Source organism: Diabrotica virgifera, chromosome 8 (assembly GCF_917563875.1).
Source record: "Diabrotica virgifera virgifera chromosome 8, PGI_DIABVI_V3a".
In the NCBI taxonomy this organism is placed as follows: Eukaryota; Metazoa; Arthropoda; class Insecta; order Coleoptera; family Chrysomelidae; genus Diabrotica; species Diabrotica virgifera.
In genome coordinates this window covers 169,314,692-169,334,974 of record NC_065450.1, presented here as the reverse complement: position 1 = coordinate 169,334,974, position 20,283 = coordinate 169,314,692, and the positions used below count along the sequence as shown (strand labels likewise).

Below are 20,283 nucleotides of genomic sequence, written 5' to 3'. Positions count from 1 at the left end.
GGACACTAGATAATTTGGGAGATAATGCGACAAAGGCGACTATTTATAAAGCTTAACGTGTAATCGAGAAACATTACATTTAACTTCATACATTTAATTTATAAATAACTTTGAAAAACTCGCTAAACGCCGTAAAAATGAGTGGCGCATACAATATTACAGCTACAAAAGATCTGATATGAATATTACGTGGCGCGAAAAGTATTCTCATTTTGATGCAAAATAAAATTTTAGTTTTATTTTAAAAGGTTTTTCCATAATATTTGCTAAATTTGAAGTAAAACGCACCACAAAAGAGTAACTTTGATACAGTTTGAATTTTGAAACTCTTTTGTGGCGCGTTTGCTTCAAATTTAGCAAACATTATGGAAAAATCTTTTAAAATAAAACTAGAATTTTGTTTTGCATCAAAATGGAAATACATTTTTGCACCACGTAATATTCATATCAGCTCTTTTGTAGCTGGAATATTGTATGCGCCACTCATTTTTACGGCGTTTAGCGGTTTTTTATTCTTGTAAAAGTTGACAATACTTTAAACGCGTTTTTCTACAAACTGCTTTTTTCAAAGCCTCTAGAGAGTGTAACTCAAAAACTACTTGACCAACTCACCTGGAATTTCGCATCTATATATTTTCTTTAGACATTCCTTAAGGTAATGCTGTCGAGATATTTTTTGTTTTAAGCTTATTTTTTGTTTAACAATAATAAATATGTTGATTTTCACCTTTTTTTGCAAAAAAATTCGTTGTATTGACTTCTGAGTGATAGCAAAAAGTCAAAATTCGATAAAACTAAAAACTCGACAGCGTTAGCTGGAGAAACTCATAAGCTAATAAAATCTGTTTGAAATTTTTATTTAACATGATTCAACGATGGGGTTTGATGTCCACCACAAAATTCATTGTTTTTTGAAGTGTCTTTAAAAAATTGCCACCGTTGGCTTATTTTTCTATATTTTTCCTTGAATTTCTTCTTGAATAATCTATGAATTGTATTGAATATACCTATTTATTATAAAAATAAAATAATTCTACCATACTTTCAAAAAAAATGTGCTTGAAATATTGATTTCAACCCTCTTAAGGATAGCTATGACACGATTTTGATAGGCAACTCATGCTAGAAATATTTTTTGTCTATGTATGAAATTTAATAAAAAAATGTTTCATCCGGAAAGCAGATGGGTACAGATCGACCTATATTCTCAGGGCCCCCGTAACCGGGCGTGCAACGCCTGCGACGCACGCGGGCGCAACCCCAAAAGGGCGCCAAACCGAAGGTTTGGCAAATAAGAAATATTTATTTTAAATGAAATAATGATCTTTTATACAATTTTAATTTCAATTTTTTCATGAACATCGAGAGAAATCTCAAAAATCAAATATTGTGTTATTACTGAAAAAATAATTAAAATTTTATTTTAGATTTGGTGTTAATAATTATTACTATTATTTTTTATTTAAAATAATATAATATCCGAATGCCTATTTTGCATTATCCGTAAATGATAGAATTAATGTCTTCTAAAGTAAAAAATAATATTGGGTATGGACGGTATGGTGGATAGTTCCAAATATTATTCAGTAATTTATGGACTGTATCCTAGATGCCTGTCATAAAAAGCAAACAAGCCTAAGTTTGCGATATGTAGTATTAAACGATAATTCTAAAAAAAAGTTGAAATACAGAGTTTGGCCTAATATTTGACACTACAGGGGAAGGACTATTTAATTTTGTAAAACCAATACAGAAGTAAAAACTTCGAGATGTATTCTGGTATAAAATCGTTTATTTAAAAACTATAAAATGTCATCGAATGCAGAACGTTTTCGTTCTAAACAGAACATCTTCAGTGCCTAGAATGAAGTATTTCCACGTTAGATTAGAGCAAAAGGTTTAAAATGTGACTGTTAAAATGAAAAATGTGGGAATACTTACATCCTACCGAGTATTTTGAAACTAGCACACCGTAAATAGTGTTAACATCATCATATATGGTTTACATAATGTAATATGTTAAAATGTTATGACTACAAGTCGATGTTAATGGATAAAGTGGAACACATGCTAAAAGGGTGCCATGGTTCCCTGCTCGAAGATACTAGGTACTTGCCAATTCAATGGGCACAGACCAACTGAGAAATTGTGAAGTGGATATACAATTTGACAAGGGTGACATGACATGACAAGATAAAGCCAATTTTTGGTTAAAGTTTCATTTGATTTTGGATTTTTTAATAAAATGCCAAGGTTTGTCTGCAAAAATAATTTAAATTATTTGAATAATAAGATATACTGTAAAGTTTAAATTAGCAACTCTCTATTCCAGAATAACTTATAGATTCATTAAATTTAATGCAGATATATTACGTGGTTTAAGTTGTGACGTCATCGGATGTGAAATGACGAGATGAAAGTTGAGTTTGTTGAAACAAGGAAATACACTACATAATAAGATAATTAGACTTGCATGGAAAAACAAAGCTAAACAAGCCGAGAAAACCAGGATTTAAGAGTGTTTTTATGTGATGAAATGTTGGTTGCCTAAAAAGGCAAGCAGACAACAGGTTGAATGTAAACGGTAGAATATTGCAAGAAAACAGTATATATACAAAAGGTGGCTATTTATTGTGTTAAATTTATTATTATACTATTGTAATGAATAATTATGTCTGTTAAAAGTTGGAAAATAGTTGTTAAAAAATTAAATAACTAAAGATTACTGTTAGTGAGGTAGATATATGTGTGACGGATATGATTGTATATAGTATTGTGAAATGAATGAGAGTATGTAATAATATAATAAAATTAAACTATGTGACCTAAAGTCTAATTCATCTTTATGTAGTTTTGAAAGGACTGAATGAATTGAAAGTAATGTATCTTGATATTCCACCAACGTGGAATAGTGAATAAAATAATTAGAATGAGAGCTACCAATATAGGTCAAATTGTGTGTTGGTGTCAGTATGTAAAGAAGAATCTAAATTGAATGAGTATATGAAATAGAAAAGTATGAGATTGATTTCTATTGGTGATAGTGGAGTGAACAGACTGAACTAAATGAAATATATTTAAGTGCACAAACTTTATGAACGTATGTGATTGTAACTGAAATCAAACAAATGAAAAATGTGAAAAAATTTTTTTATTTTAAATTGGGATAAATGGATATTGGAAGTTGCCTGATACGAATGGAAATGAAAAGATAGATGAAAAAAGAAGAATAGTGAATGCAATAAAACTTAAATGTTATAATCTGAAAGAAGTTTGACTGAATGGGTCGTAATGGATATAGGTGTGCAGTATCCTATTGTTAAGTAAAGTCTGAGAATCTAAAAAGAAAGAAGTGACAGAATGTTACTAAGTAAGGAAAGTGATATATATGACAGACCAGAGAGATTGGATGTATGGTGTTATTTATTATTGTAAGCGGAGATGAGAAAAAAAAAATGAGTAAGTAACATAACAGGCAACAGGATAAGGGAGTGTGAAGAACATTCCAAAGAGACAATAAACCAGACCGATTTTAGGATTAATAATAATAAGAGGCATTTAAATAAATTATGAAAGAAGTGGTGAGATGAGATATAGAGGACCTGAAAAAGAGACAGAGACACAAGGTCAGACCAGAAATGAATAGGAGTGGAGGAAAATATGAAGGATAGGAAAATAGAAGAATCAAAACTGTGTTAGGGATGGGATGGTGGGGGAGGCAGCCATGAAGTTGAAAAGAAATGCAAGTTGAGATATGTGTTAATGGGTGATTAGTATGGAAAGAGAAGACTGTTAAACTAGTGGGGTAGTGGAAAAAGAGGGGGAGGGGGAAATGGAGAATAGGAGTATAGGGGAAGGGGGGTGAGAGGAATAATGAGAGAAAACTAGGGTTGGATTAAGGGAATATTTGTCGATGGATAGGAGTGAAAGGACGATTTAAAGTTGTTTGACGATTAACGCAATTGGGGCTGGTCCTCATGTCTCTGGAAATCTCGAGGTCCTCGTACAAATCCAGGCGTAGATTGTTTCTGTCTTGGATGTTATGAATTAATTTAACACCATCAGGGATGTCAAGATGATGATTATTAACTTTCAAATGATGGGAAAAGGCTGATGTAGTGTCTCTTTTAGAATGTTCAGCAGATCTGGTTGAGAGTGATCTGTAAGTCCTGCCGATGTAAGAGGCATCACAATCAGAACAAGTCAGTCTATAAACACCACTACGATTCATATAGTGTATTGTATCCTTAGTATTTGTCAAAAAGTGGCCAAGGGTATTTCCAACTTTGAAAGAAATATGTATATTCTCAGAAGAGTTAGATACAATACGTTTAATCTTTTCAGATAGATGTGGGTTATGATATGGTAGTGACCTGTAAATAGCAGAAGATGAAGATGACTGATGGAAAGCAGAATTTTGAAGCAATTTAGATTCTCTTTTACGGATGAGTTTATCTATTATAGAGGGATCGTAACCATTGTTGACAGCTATTTGTTTTATAATGTTGAGTTCTTTGTTGAACGAATCTGTTGACATAGGTATAGAGAAAAGTCTGTGTATGAAGCTTCTGAAAGCTGCTAGTTTGTGTGATAGAGGATGATTAGAAGAAAAATGAATTACATGGTCAGTTTGGGTGGGTTTACGAAAGATACCAAAGTTGAATTGGTTGTTAAGTCTGGTAATAGATAAATCAAGGAAATTAATGGCCTGAGAAGATTCTAGTTCCATGGTAAATTTGATATTAGGGTGAATTAAGTTAATTTTAAGAAGTAGTTGTTGAGCTGAGTCATGATGTCCAGCGATGAAGACCAAACAGTCATCTACGTAACGAAACCAATGTAAAATTTCTGGATTTTTCATAATGTGATTGGACTCTAAATGATCCATAAAGACATCAGCTAGGAATGGGGATAAGCAACTGCCCATTGCTAAACCATCTGGTTGTTTATAGAATTTGTTGTTGAATTGAAAGAAATCTTGAGATAGACATAATTCAAGGATATCTAGTATCGGTGAAATGACATTGGGCTGAAAAGACTTGTTGACTAAGAGTGATTTTACCAGACTTAAAGTTTCGATTTTGGGCACTGAAGTAAATAGGTTGCTTACATCAAAAGAAAGCATAGTTATGTCTGGATTGAGATTGATGAGTTGAAGTTTATCAACTAATTGGTATGAATTTGATACAGTAAAACGGGGTGTGAAGTTGATTAAATTTTTTAAGGTGTTAAGTATGAATTTTGATAAAATAGATACTGGAGTGTTAATGAAACTGACGACGGACGTATAGGAATTCCAACTTTATGTATCTTGGGTAAACCGTACAACCTCGGAATAAGAGGGTTGCCAGGCAGTTTGTTGTAAGGGGCCTCATAATTGGATAAAAATTCAGAGTGTTTTTTGATGTTATCTTTCAATTTACTTATGAATCTCTTGGAAGGATCAGTTGGTAAAATAATGAAATGGTTGTCATCTAGAAAAGATGAAACTTTATTGTTGTAAGTATCACGGTCTAGAATAACCAAACAATTAAACGATTTTATACCAGAATACATCTCGAAGTTTTTACTTCTGTATTGGTTTTTTAAACTATGGTATACAGCCAACTATTGGGATTTTCCCATTGATTTTTTATTTAATTTTGTAGTTGAACTTGGAACCATTACAAAATTTAAATTTAAGGGCGCAAAATTTCGCAAAAATTTGTTTTAAATGCATTCATTTTTTTCGAATCCTGAGAAAACTAACAAGTAGGTTTTTGAAAAATTTAAACGCAGAATAAAAGATTGCACTATTACCGAGGCTCGAAAGTCCCTGAAAATTTATATAACGTTTGTTTGAATAAGTTACAGCGCTGAAAAAAAAAGTGAGAAAATTTAGTGTGATTTTTAATTTCAAATATCTCATAAAAAAACTTTCTTGTTATTCTAAGGGACTTTCGGCCCTCGGTAATAACGTAATTATTCATTGTGAGTTTAAATCTTTCAAAAATAGTTATTATTTTTCTCAGGATTCGAAAAACATTAATGCATTTAAAACACATTGTCGCGAAATTTTGCTCCTACGCCCTTAAGTATAAAAGACACGAGAGGTTAAGGGTATGATAACAGTGCCAATATGCGTGTATGATAAGGGTAGAATTTTACGTATGTTTCCCTTTCTCCACAAATAGGAGAAGTATTATAAAATTCATGTTCCTGAGTTAAATCTAAAACCTCTAAAAGTGATAAAAATGGTCGAGTAGAATAAAAGCTATAAAGCTATTTAAATTTCATATAATTAAAATTTGTGAGAATCTTATAGATATAGCAGATAATGATACTTTTAACATAGAAAATAGACAGTACATATTAGAATAATGATCAAGTACTAAGTTCGTTAAATAGTAGATTTGACATAATGCCTGATTATGACAATGTTTTTTTGGTTTTTTTAGTGATATTTTTCCTTTAAGTGACGATGATATTTTGAAAAACGGTCTTTCTCTTCACCAAAACCTAACTGATCCAGTAAAAACGGAGGCGGATATTGGTGCAACTGATTTATTTAGTGAGATAAACGTTTTAAAAATTATTTTCATTACTTGACTCATCAAATCCTCTTAATATAATCTTCAACAGATATTTGAAAATATCTAACTTCATCTTTACCAAATATCACTATTTCGTTAAGAATTTTTTTCATTTTAACTGTGTCTGTTGCTTCTGTGAGAGATCATTTTCAAAATTAAAGTTAATTAAAAATTATTTTGAGGTCTACTATGGCAGAGGAAAGATTATCTGGTTTGACAATATTAGGTATACAGTGCTCTTCAGATAAAACTATCCACCAAATAATTTTGGAACCACTCATTTAAAAAAAAAAAACATAAAAACACGTCAAATAATAACTGAAGCGAGAGACATTATGTCATATTTAAGCTTGCCGGGAAAGGCACCCTCTCACCCCCATAGGTATATTTTTATATATTTATATTTTATATTTAAATTACTACCCCCTTTTTTATTTTATATTTGGATTCTCCTCTTCGTACTGATTTCAAAAATGTATAACACTTGATGCTTAAAGTGATTAGTTTATGAGAAAAATAAATACAAAAGTAAGAAAACTGGATTGAATAAAAATTATTTTTTTAACAATTTTATAACATTTCACTACTAAAAATTTTAACAATAATTATTCAAAAATTTTAACAAAAATTATTCAAGCTTTGAAAAGTCATTTTGAATAATTATTGTTAAAATTTTTGGTAGTGAAATGTTCATTCTAAATGTTTGTATGTAATAAAATTAAAAAAAAAATTTCAATCCAGTTTTGTTGATTTTGTATTTATTTTTCTCATAAACTAGCATCAAGTGTTACACATTTTTGAAATCAGTACAAAGAGGAGAATCCAAATATAAAATAAAAAAAGGGGTAGCAATTTAAAAAAATTAAGGTATGATACGGAGGGTGAGAGGGTGCCTTTCCCGGCAAGCTTAAATATGGCATAATGTCTCCCCCTTCAAGTATTATTGACGTGTTTTTACGTTTTTTTCTAAAAACCAGTGCTTCAAAAGTTATTTAAGGTGGATAGTTTTATCTGAAGAGCACTGTACACATAGCAAGAGCTCGTCAAAAATAAAAAATTATAGATTTATTTTATAAGTGGATGTAGTAGATTTAAGGGCGCTAAAATATGTGCCGCACGCGGGTGCCGCTCAGCCTTGCTGGGGCCCTGTATATTCTGATCCCGTACTATAAAGGAAAATATGAAATCGAAATTAAAACATACCTATCCATTAATTCTAGATAACAGGATTGATAGAAACGAGATAGTTTTGCCTACTCCTTAACTTTTTCGTGACACGGTACCCCTCTCAAAGTGAACTGACTGAAGACTGAAGTCTGTTCAAACATTATCAAGACCAAGACTAGTTGTTCGCGAGATGTCGATTCTGTAATTTACTCATAACTTTCTAAACGTAATAAGTATGTATTGGAAGACGTGTTTTGTGCAAACTGTGATACTTATTTTAGGATATTTCATTATAACCGGTAAGTTTGATAAAAACTATAAATGATTTTATTTAGTTTCTTTAATTATAATTTTTATTTTTGACGTAGATAATGTTCTAAATTATGTAGAAAATGAAAGTGGCATTTCTGTGCTTACTGTGTTATTGTTAATACAAAATGTGGGTGTGTTGATGAACATCAGAGGAAGTCGTTTTGTTTACATGCATTTATTTAGGCAATTTTGGAATTTTGAAAGAAGAATGAGGCAATATTAAATATGTATTTACTAACAGATAGTTTTTATAACTAATAACAGTAAAGAATAAGAATTATGTAAATTCAGGAAGTTATAACTGAAAGTTATTGGTAGAAAACTAAGACTAAGTTTTCAATCTAATAGCACATAAAATAATATTAAAAATATTACTCTACATCCCACCAGATTGAAAACAATGGGAACCTTCTCTGGTTACACCTCCGTGGCTTCTAAAATTTGCAAGCCATAACGGATGCTGAGACTAAAGAAAGTGAGGGAATTTTACAATTTATAATTCATGTCCCATCTGCTGAGCGCGGCAAAGTTCCAACGAGAATGGTTCCCTTCATACTCCAATCAGAGTAAACATGTAAATAAAAAATGAATAACCTTTTTTAATTTCGTTGCAACACGAAACTACAGCCGCATCATATTCTAGTTCAATCAGAGAGTGCAGCAAGCACCTCTACCGGTTTCGAAACTTATTAGCAGTTGCCGCTAGGGCATCCCTGCCATTTCGTTCGTTGCAATCCGTAACTATACGCCGCGGTTTGTGTCCTGGTTGGGTCAGAGAGACCAGCATATATGCCTCCTGATGAGAGACTAATAAGTTTCGAAACCGGTAGAGGTGCTTGCTGCACTCTCTGATTGAACTATAATATGATGCGGCTGTAGTTTCGTGTTGCAACGAAACTGAACATGGTTATTAATTTTTAATTGGTAGAAGTTTTATACATTTTAATATATTTTTACTCTTCAGGATGTATAATTTAGTATCACCATAAATAAAAAATATTGTATTGAAAACGATCTTCTTTCTTCTATTTTAGTAGGCATACTCCTGCTTTATCGTCCGTTTTAGCCTTCATTGATATTGCTTGACCACATTGGGCCTAGATACTAGAAGCCCATGCCTTAATACCATTAACACGTTCGGAGCCCATCTTGAACGAGCGCCAGCTGGCTTGTACCACGTACTTAAATAGTTCATTTAGTAACAAACAGTACTACTGAAGCCACTTATGCCTCATCTGCATCTTTGATAAATCCTTCTTGACGCTACTCGTGCGTCATGGACACCGAACGTGTTAAAGGATCCCGACCTTCTCAACGTTTCTTCTGCATTCTACCTTGTCCCTTGCTTACATTTTCCAGTTAGCAACACCAATCTTCTCATCATCCTGTGTTGTGATGCAACGCATTGTCTACCCACCTTTTACCCCGTCTATCTACCTCAGCCAGTATTGGTCTACCCTGGTCTACCCCTTGTCTACCCCGTCTTCTCATTCCCACCGGTTGCGCAGTTAGAATCCTTTTTATTATAAATATTCGATTCCATGTGCCAGGCTACATATCCTGCTAATTGCAGATGGTTTCGCTTGATTATAGTGGTATATAGGTAATATCTTTTCCACCAAACTTATGCTTGTAGAAATTCTGCAGTTCAAAGTTATACCTTATTCCTTAGGGTTCATGCCTATGATACATATGTGAGAACAGGGACCACCAGTACAAATGTCTACTTTCGTAGCACGTAGGCATTTTTGCACGTAGAGCGTGCAAAAATGCCTACTTTCGCGCACGCATTTTAGTTTAGAAAGTTTCACTTTTCCGCACGCGTGTTACTTTTCCGCACGCGGTTTTTACTTTTCCGCACGCGTGTTAATTTAGATATGTTAATATAGCCTTAAAGTCATTATAATACGTGCAATAAACTAATATTTAGATATTATTTACTAATTTATTTCAAATATATCTTATTGTGTTCCTGTTTTAATGAAATTAACGCGACAATTCGATGAAATAAAATTATTTTGACATAATATTCGAAAGTCAAATCGGTAGACAATAACAGTCGTTTTGAATCATCGTCATGGAAACCAAGATCGTCGTCATGCTAACTAATTATATTGAAAGTTTGGTTTTGACAACCTTGTCAAAGAATTAATTTGTGTATGTATTTTCATATTAATTAAATTAATGGATTAAGATTTGGTAATTTTTTAAAGACTCTTAGAAAAAATATTGTTCCTAACTCTTGCAGAAAGTCTCTTTTCCGCACTCAACTGCTTGCCGAACTCCCGCTTCGCGTCGTTCGGCAAACTGCAGTCGCGTGCGGAAAAGAATGACTTTCTGCACTTGTTAGGAAAATAACTATATTGAGACAGACGTTTGTTAGCTAGGTATTTTTATTATTTTTATTATACCTATTCGATTCCATGGACCAGGCTACATATCCTGCTCATTCAGATGGTTTCGCTTGATTATAGTGGTATATAGGTAGGCTTACCATAATTACAAACAGCCAAACCGGGACATAGAAGAGGAAAAGGCTTATTTTCGTTTTGCTTTTCGCTTAATTTGTATTTTTCATATTTGAAATTCAATGCAAAAAGAGATAAAGTACAATTAATACAAAAAGCACTAAAAATTTCTCCAGTTTTATTATTCGCTCAGGCTTGTTTCGTATTTTTCACTAGAATGCCCATTCTTCAGAATATTTTTGTCATGCTTGTCATAAAATTCACTGCATGACATGTTCAAGTTAAATTTGCACGTTAGCAAGGCTTCCACAACGCATTCTTCCATGCTCCCCCGATCGTCAGACCATATTTTTTAATCAATGAAAAAATTCTTTCCACTTGCGCTAGAATACCGGTTAAACACAGCAAACTCCACAATTTTTTTTAAGTTTGGCACCTCAATGCCTGTTGTGAAAATGGGTGAATAGCTGGACCCATTTCTCGGAGTAACTAGCTTCATTAGAATTTTAGCAGAAGCCTTTTGCTAATAACACCTCATCAAATAGCTTATCAATCATTATTTGGGTTTTCGATTGAGGTTTTTGCAGTTAAGCTCATTTTTCAAGCAGATCCACTCAAAATCTTCAGCTCCGTTTCAGCTCTTTTTCCATAATTTTAAATAGGAAATGCAGCGCTCATAAAAAGCGTGAACGTCACTCATGAAGTTTTCGACATTTAAGGAATCTTCCAATTTATTTAAGAGTTGTTCAGCTGCTTTTGGAAGAAATTTGTTTTTCATTCTGTCTTGGAGATTAGTTTTTAACTTTGTCCACTCCATACCTACATTCTACATCTGTCGCAGTTTTGCCTCCATTGATTAAATGGTTTTGTTGAATACATTTACCTGTCAGATCACAAACAAAAAGTAAAGTGCTCTTAATTCTGTTGTGAAAAACTGTCTCAATACGAGAGGGCAGTTCACTTGATCAAGAAAATAAGATTTCAGGCCTTCATATAGCTGTAGGATCCTTTCCACAGCTAGTAATAAAGACAGAAATCTTGCATTTCCATGTTTAACTAATTTGTTGTACTCGATGTCAGCTGTCTCACAAAACTCTTTTATGTTTGTAACGCGTACGGTATATTTACAAAAATATTTGTATATTTTTACAACGATAGCCTCTATTTCGGCTCTAAGACCATAAATTGCATGTTGGATTGTATTGTGATCGATGTGTGCTCTGCAACCAATACCTATTATGTTAACGCCGAGACCTTCCATGAACCTGGAATAAATGTTGTTGGTGCTTCTTTTGTTTACCTCTCCGAAATTCCTATTACAGTTATCACCACAGCAAGCAGCCACCTTGTTTTCTATTTCGTGTTTTTTGCTAAGATTTCAGACGATTCTCCGGCGACAGATCCAAAATCGGGTAACTTTACAGATATACCTCCCTCAGGTGCAAAGTACCTAACAACTATTAGTGTCAATTTAACATCATGACTGTTTGATTTATCGTTTGAAATGCTCAAAAAATTTCATTCTTTTAGCTCATTGTGTAGTTCATCTCGCGCATCGATGCGATCAGTCTCGTAATGATCGCTTCGCACTTGGTACCGCAGACTATAATTTTGGCTCAAACAGCTTCGATATTAATTTTGAGGAGCAATCAGATGTTTTAAAACCTATATCTTGCATTGCTCTATGGAATGCAAAAGGAGTTTCTTTAGCAGCAATGGAAAGTTAATTTAGGGTTTAGGCCTTTTTGAAAAACGATGTTATGGTAGATGAGCTTGCAATGGCACTTTTGCTGGCCTTGTGTTTCGAGCACTTCTGTTCAGATGATCCTTGATCAATGGCCGGGGTGTCGGTGTTGTTCAAGTTTGACCGGGACGCTAATGCAAACCGACCGGGACGCCGGGACAGGGATCTCAAACCGGGACCGTCTCGGTCAAACCGGGTCGTATGGTAAGCCTATATGTATATAGATAATATCCTTTTCACCAAACTACTGTACTTTATACAGTCTTATACGAGTTTATTGAGACAGACGTTTGTTAGCTAGGTATTTTGACAGATCATGATATTTGAAATAGGTACCCATAAATATTAATTTGGTTGTATAAATATTTCGAAAGCATTTCCATTTTCGCTACCCATGTGATCCTCTTATCGATGTATCGTTTTTCGTTGAGGTACGCGGGGTCGATGGGGAGCACTTGAAAACAGTCAAAAGACGAAAATATTCATCCCATGATGCTATAAGGGAAAAGAGATCCTTTTGAAAAGTTAAGGCGTGTAGACGCAAATTCGTATGGACACACATCGCTCGTTTGCTGGTGTCTCAAGATCGAAAAGTTATCGGTACGTCTTGTATCCTAATTACCTCTTACCTTTACTTTTTTTTTTTTAATTGTTTGCAACCATTTGAATTTAAATATTTATATGGAAAATAAAAGCACTTATGGGAAATTACCTTTCATTATTAGACCACAGAGCTATTGAAGGAATAGTTTGGTTAATTTGTTTAGCAGGGTTTGGCTGGGTTTGTTTGTTGTTTTTGATTAATTGTCCCGTAATTTGTACCTTGCTATTCGTACACAGGATAACACCTATTTGCAAATTATCATTGACCTTTTTATTTTCCCTGATGTGTTATTATTGGGGTTAACCGATGTTCCTACATATACGAACTCTGACCGCTTCGTAGTTTTGCCCATTGACAATAAGATCTGCGTCAACATTTTCAGCTCTTATGTTTGAGTTAGTCGGTATGAATTTTGATTTTTAAATGTAATATTTCTGGTCTGTGTCATTCGAACTGACAAGAACCTAATGTTTTATTCGAGCAAGGAAACCATGTTGCTCTTTAAATATTTAATATGAATCTAATATCATCGGCCTAGGCCTAGGGTCACTTTACTTATTACAAATGTATCCAAAAAACCATATATTTTGATGTCGGAATGCTCTGAGGATGATCTGAATCAGATCGAAAACGTTCTGTTATTTTACTCCATTTGGACGACACTTTTTTAAAAAGTTTTAAGCAAATTTTTATACCATCATACAAACTGAAGTTTTTACTTGTATGTAAGTTTCATTATGAATTGCTTATAAAGAGGAGGAAGAAGGAGAATTTCCAGTACGACGGAAATATATCTTGGGATGTATAAGTTCCAACCATATCGAAAGGGCTAAGTTAAACTGTTTTTATGTCACTCCGACAATTCCCCAATTTCAATAATTTAATGCTTTCATGAATCGATTCACCGGAAATTTTTTAAATTGATTTTTTTTGTCTACTGATGCATGAATGAAGTATAATTTGCATTTTATGTAAGTTGTACTTTATTGGTGGTTAATTTTTAATTATCTTCAATACAGACTATCTATTTGAAAGAATAACTTTAGAGGCATGTTTCTATCGATTACCGTTTAGTTATGTAGTGTAGGAAACAGAGGTTGAACCTTGCAAAATGGACACAAGTCCGGTTTTATTTTTTTTAAAACCCCCATAAAATTTTTATGGGGTGGACAAATTTCACTATCATTTTGTGTTAAGATGTTCCTGCCATAAGAATAATACATGTCCATTTTCAATAAAAAAATCTCTAATAGTTTTCGATATATTGAAAAAAATCGATTGTCATTTTGTAACTTCAAAGGGCTGTAACTTTTTTTATGAGCACATTTGTACTGAGGTAAGTTAGGTCCAATCGAACTATTTTTGACCCCAGAATGTGTGGTATAATTTATGACCAATCATTTCGGGACACCCTGTATACATCGTAAAAGGATCGTAGTGGAAGTTTTTATTAGTTGACAATGTTGCTATGGAGACAAAAACAAACTATGTTTTTTTTTCATAATAATTTATTGTAAAAAACGTAGGGTTGTGAGTTCGAATCTCAGTTGGGTAGGAAATTTTTTTATTAAGAATTAAGAAATAAAAATTTAAAATCTATATATATTTTTTTGTTTTCTGGCCTTGGTTTAGAGAACCTTTAGTCAATTTAAAATAGTTCAAACGATCAAAAACACTTGTGAGGTTACATAACTGTATTTTTTACTGACGTTTATAATGTCTAATTTTAAATTCTGTTCTTTTAGTTTACTCTTTCTGTTTAAAAAACAAACCATAGTAGACAATTTTTTTTCAATAATCCACTTTTTGTAGTTATATCACCGATAGACGTAATCCACGACACACCGGTTCTGCGCGTTGTTCACGCTCTTCGTCCAACCAGGAAAGCTTGTTTTTGCTTCCTTTATCGAGGAAGAGATCTTCTCAACAATAAACAACCATAAAAATCTCGAGTGTAGTAGACTGGAAATATTTATGCTAAAGCGGTATTCCCATCCGCATAGTACGACAACGGCGATTAGGTAACGATCAAGAAGAAGAAGGCATCCATTACTCAGCTATCGCAACTAAGAGCCAGATGGCGCAAAGAAAATGTACGATATGTTATAACGTTTATGTTAAGGTAGCCTGATCGTGACAAAAGGATTCATCCGTTCAGTAGCGGCATTCAATATAGGTGTACTTAATTAAAAATTATTCTATGCAAACTTAAATAGACCAGGGCGCATCTGTAAAACTATTAGTACATTTGGACGTTGAGAGGTGACTCAAATTTTTTTGCAGAAGTTGCTTGAAAATAACTTAAATAATAATATTTGAGTTTTCCTCCCTCTCAAAAAGGTCCGGAACATTGTTTAAATAATCAAAATGTAAAAAAATGAAGGAAAAATTCGATTTTTTTCTTAGTTTTTTGAGTATAACTTTAAAAGTGTTCATTTCCGAAAATAGTTGTACTAACATAAAAGTTGAGTAATTAAATTTACTACAATATAAAATTGGTAAAAAATTTCAAAAATAATCACCCTTGTTGCAAAATAGCAACAATTGCGAAAAAACCATACAAAAACAAGTATTCGAATTTTACGTTTTTCAACCATTTATGCTACACTTAGGACCTTCATATTTCACCCAGAAAAACTTTTTGATACAGTAAAACAGTACTGTAAATTTCATTAAGATCGGTTCCATAGATTTTGCAAAATAAATTTTGCAATCCAGCTTTCGCAAAAAAATTCATTTTTTTAAAATGTTACAGGACTGAAAATAAAGCAGACAGCAAGTTGAATTTTTTTTGCGTATAGAAGTGTACTGTACCTTTCATTTTCAATTTGAAAAATTAAAATTGATTAACTACCACGGCGTCAGGATTTTTTTTAAATAAACATTAATTATTGGTGCTACGCACAGGACAGCGGATAGTTTGCTCTGATTGGGCATTCCAATGACCTTTGATAATGATTGATACATTTTAATTTTTATTACATTTCGATATAAATAAATATATTTGTTTATTGCAAAATAAAAACACAAAAACATTTTGAAATAACACTTTTTTTAGCAAAAACTTTCTTTGTTCATATATTTTAACTAGAACTGAGAATAAAAGTTTATTATTTTTAAACATATGAAATTGTTTAAACAATATTTCACAAACAATAATAAAATTAGTTTGATTTTTGTGGAATTAAAATATTAAAATACAACAAAATATAGAGTAAGAAAATAATATATTAGATAAAGATTGGAAGAAATTTTGGTGGAAATCAACTTGTGCTAATCGAACATCTCTGTCCTGTGCGTAGCACGAAAAATTAATGTTTATTTAAAAATTTCCTGGTAATTAATCGATTTTAATTTTGCAAATTGCAAATGAAAGGTACAGTACACTTCTATAAGCAAAAAAAATTCAACTTGCTATCTGCTTTATTTTCAGTCCTGCAACATTAAAAAAAAATGAATTGTTTTTGCGAAAGCTGGATTGAAAAATTTATTTTGCAAAATCTGTTATACCGATCTTAATGAAATTTGCAGTGTTGTTTCACTATATCATTAAGTTTTTCTGGGTAAAATATGAAGGTCCTAAGTGTAGCGTAAATAGTTGAAAAACGTAAAATGCGAATACTTGTTTTTGTATGGTTTTTTTCGCAATTATTGTTATTTTGCAACAAGGGTGACTATTTTTTAAATTTTTGACCAATTTTATATTGTAGGAAATTTAATTACGCAACTTTTATGTCAGTACAACTTTTCTCAGAAATGATCAGTTTTAAAGTTATAATCAAAAAACCAATAAAAAAATCGAATTTTTCCTTTTATATTTTTACATTTTGATTATTTAAACAATGTTACGGACCATTTTTAGTGGGAGGATTACTCATATATTATTATTTGAGTTATTTTCAAGCAATTTCTGCAAAAAAATTTGAGTCACCTCTCAACGTCCATCTCAAAACAGATGCGCTCTGGACTAAAAAGCGACATAGAATATAATATGTATTTTGATGTATTAACTGTTTAAGTCATAGTTGAGCAAATTATAATATGGTAGCTACGCCAAACAATCTTTGTCTTCTCCTTCGTCTTCTATTTTCTCTTAATAAGCAATTCTCCTTATTCATTAGCGGATTGGTACCTCTATGGACAGTTGTCACTCCATTTTTGAGCGATCGACCGATATTTACTTCTTCTGCCGATTGGTGATTTATCTCTTACTATTTTGACTACACGAGTCTCTCTGAGTCTGCTTATGTGGTTTGTCTACTCTTTTTTCTATTTAGTGTTCATTCGTTTATACACTTCTTCTTCCTATTTATTGGCGGATTTATACCTCTATGGAAGGTTGTCTCTCCCACTTTTGCGCGGTCATGTGGTTATTATATAATTTTTTCCATTTAGTGTCTCGTCGGTATACTTCGAAAACCAGATAAATGACAAATTTTAAAATATTGAGTTAAGTATACCAAAATTCTCAGCTTTTTACGCTCTACATACAGGTAAAACCCAATAAATGATACGACTTACCATTCAGCAGATAATTTGTGTAATAAACAAATAAGTTACACCTAACCAACTTTTCATTTTCAAATAAAGCAATATATCGCTACTTACTTCCATAAAATCAAAGTTCTGTTGCATGTCAAACCAACTAAGTGCACATATATATTTGCCGGACAACAATATATTTCTACTGCTGCTGTATATCTACCATATTCAGTAAAAAGGTGATAAGTGTCTTTAATACAGTGTGATTTATTTTGATTTACAGGTAAAACCAGGTAAGTGATCGTACCTCGACCTTAAATTTAGGTTTAATCAGCTAGGTCTCTTAACTATTTCAAACTAATGATAGAGCATTATTTCTGATATATGCATCTTTCACTAGCATATCGAATATCAAACACAACTGGTACGCTTAATTCAAAATAAAGCACTAAACTTTAAAACGTTTTTTCTCGATTTCGGTATTTCGACATTTATCTGGTTTTCGTAGTAAACCGACGGTCTATTCGTTTATGCAATGTACGTTATATTTTCTTCGGATGTCTTTACTCCTGTTTTGGTCTCTCAGCTTATTTTCTGTAATTCTTTTCAATGCTCTTATATCTGCCGTTTCCACTAGTCTTTGTGTTGTGGCTGTGACGGGTCTTGTTTCTGATGCATATGTCATTATTGGTCTTACACTGGCTTTATAAATTTTTGTACTTACTTCTTTGTCATGGTCTCTATAGATATAGATGGACACTGTCATTCCAAGGTATTTTATTTCCATTACTTGTTCAATACTGATACCATCAATTTCTATTTTACATCTGATTGGTTCTTTGCTGATTAATACTGTTTTACTTTTCTGAGATGATATTGTCATATTAAATTCTTTTGCTCTCATGTTAAATCTGTCGAGAAATCTTTGCAGACTATCTTATATAGCTGTGTAGTGGCTAGCTTCAATTACTATTTTTTATTTGTTAATTTTAAATATTAATTTTTAATAACTATTCTTCCTAAACAAAATAATATGGGGCATTTAAAACACACATTTGTTCCGCTCGTAATATACAAAATTTGCCAAAATCTGGAAGAAGCAATAAATCACTTTTAAATGTTTTCAACTTCTTAAACCACATGTGAAAACATAAATGTTTTTAGTTCAGTTCAGTCACCAGTTTGTCGCAAACCCTCGCTTGGCAAAGAATAACATATCCTCTTCTCTTCGAGAAATAAGAACGCCTTTTTACCAAAATAAATAAATATATTATTAACAGTTGGTTGTTTTACGTTTTATTTATTATTATTTTATTTGTTTCCGTGTTTGATTGACGTATATTTCATACCTACTCTCATTAAAGAAACTGGGATTTCGCAAATGATGTGTTATAAGTTGTAAAAATTATATGTTGCTCCACAATATGGATATGATTACAATAATTATTAAAGTGAATTTAATTAAGGCTATGGGTACATAATTCGCAAATATTTTACGTGTATCCCTACTTTTTCTGTCTACACGGCAAATTACGTGTAGTAAAATTCACACTGGTATGGATATGTAAACATTACTAGAATGTCATTCTACTTGAAAATGTCATCATTAATTTAAAGAGATGGGTTTTGAATGTTCTTGGATAACTGGTATTTTTATAATTGCAAATTATTAATTCAGTTAATAAATGTGATAATTTTTTCACTAACTATGTATTCAGTGATTTTAATAATTTATTTGTACAACAAAAACTAATACTCAATCGAGAAAAGAGGAAAAGTGTTAAAGTGAGTTTTTAATAATATATTGTTATGGAACGCTTACAACTTTGAACATCTTTAACAACAAAATACTTGGATCACAGAATATATTATCCTGATGTATTCTCTGCTTGGATCTTCCACAAATAATACACAATAAATAACTTTTTATTAAGTTCACGTCTTAAATCAATTATTTATCAAATACACTATATATCAATAATATTTAACCAATAACTCAAAATATTCCCGATGCAATGTCAAATAATATTTAAAATTGTCACTCATTGTCACTGTCTGACTGACAATATATGCTGACAATATTATATTCGGCTGAGTGCGTTGTAAGACAAAGATAAATTTGGAAAATATTACCACGGCATTGTGTTCATTTTTTTTCGAATCCTGAAAAAACCAATAAATATGTTTGAAAAATTTAAACGCAGAATGAAAGAATAAATTATTACCGAGGGCCGAAAGTCCCTTAGAATAAATAAAAAGTTTATTTTGAATGAGATATTTGAAATTAAAAATCACACTAAATTTTCTCTTAGTTTTTCACCCCTGTAACTTATTAAAATATACATCATAGAAGTTCTCAGGGACTTTCGGCCCTCGCTAATAACGTAATCTTTCATTCTGCGTTTAAAATTTTCAAAAATACTTATTAGTTTTCTCAGGATTCGAAAAAAATGAATCCCCATTTGAATAGCATTGCAGCCGAAAATACGTACCGATCCTCTTAATGATATTTTGTTTGTGGTACAATGTATACTCAGGGGTTTTTGAAGTCTTTGACGACAAATATGACATCGGAAGTGATCTCCGGTGTACCTGGTGCCCAGGGTACCTACTGTTTATCTCGTGACTAATGATTTTTCACTAATTTTTTAATGAATTTGCCGAAAACTCCAGAAAAAGAGGTAAACAGTAGGTACCATGGGTACCAGGTACTCCGTAGATCACTTCCGATGTCATATTCGTCGTCAGCGACCCAAAAACCCCCCGAGTAATGATTTTTGGCGAATTTTTTTTAAATAATTTGCCGAAAATTCCATAAGAAGTAGGTACCCTGGGCACCAGGTATTCCGGAGATCGCTTCCGATGTCATATTCGTCGTTAGCGACCCCAAAAACCCCCCGAGTAATTATTTTTGACTAATTTTTTAATAAATTT

General features: G+C 32.3%; 1 protein-coding gene across 1 annotated transcript in view; it reads left to right on the top strand.

Moving 5' to 3' along the window:
- The first annotated feature begins 7,861 nt into the window (after nt 1-7,861).
- The window catches only part of LOC114340010 (uncharacterized), a 205,900-nt gene continuing 193,478 nt past the window's right edge, over nt 7,862-20,283 (top strand). Inside the window, exon 1 of the mRNA XM_050658291.1 lies at nt 7,862-8,038. Coding sequence (XP_050514248.1) covers nt 7,975-8,038 — 64 coding nt within the window. The 5' untranslated portion in view covers nt 7,862-7,974. The remainder of the gene's footprint in view (nt 8,039-20,283) is intronic.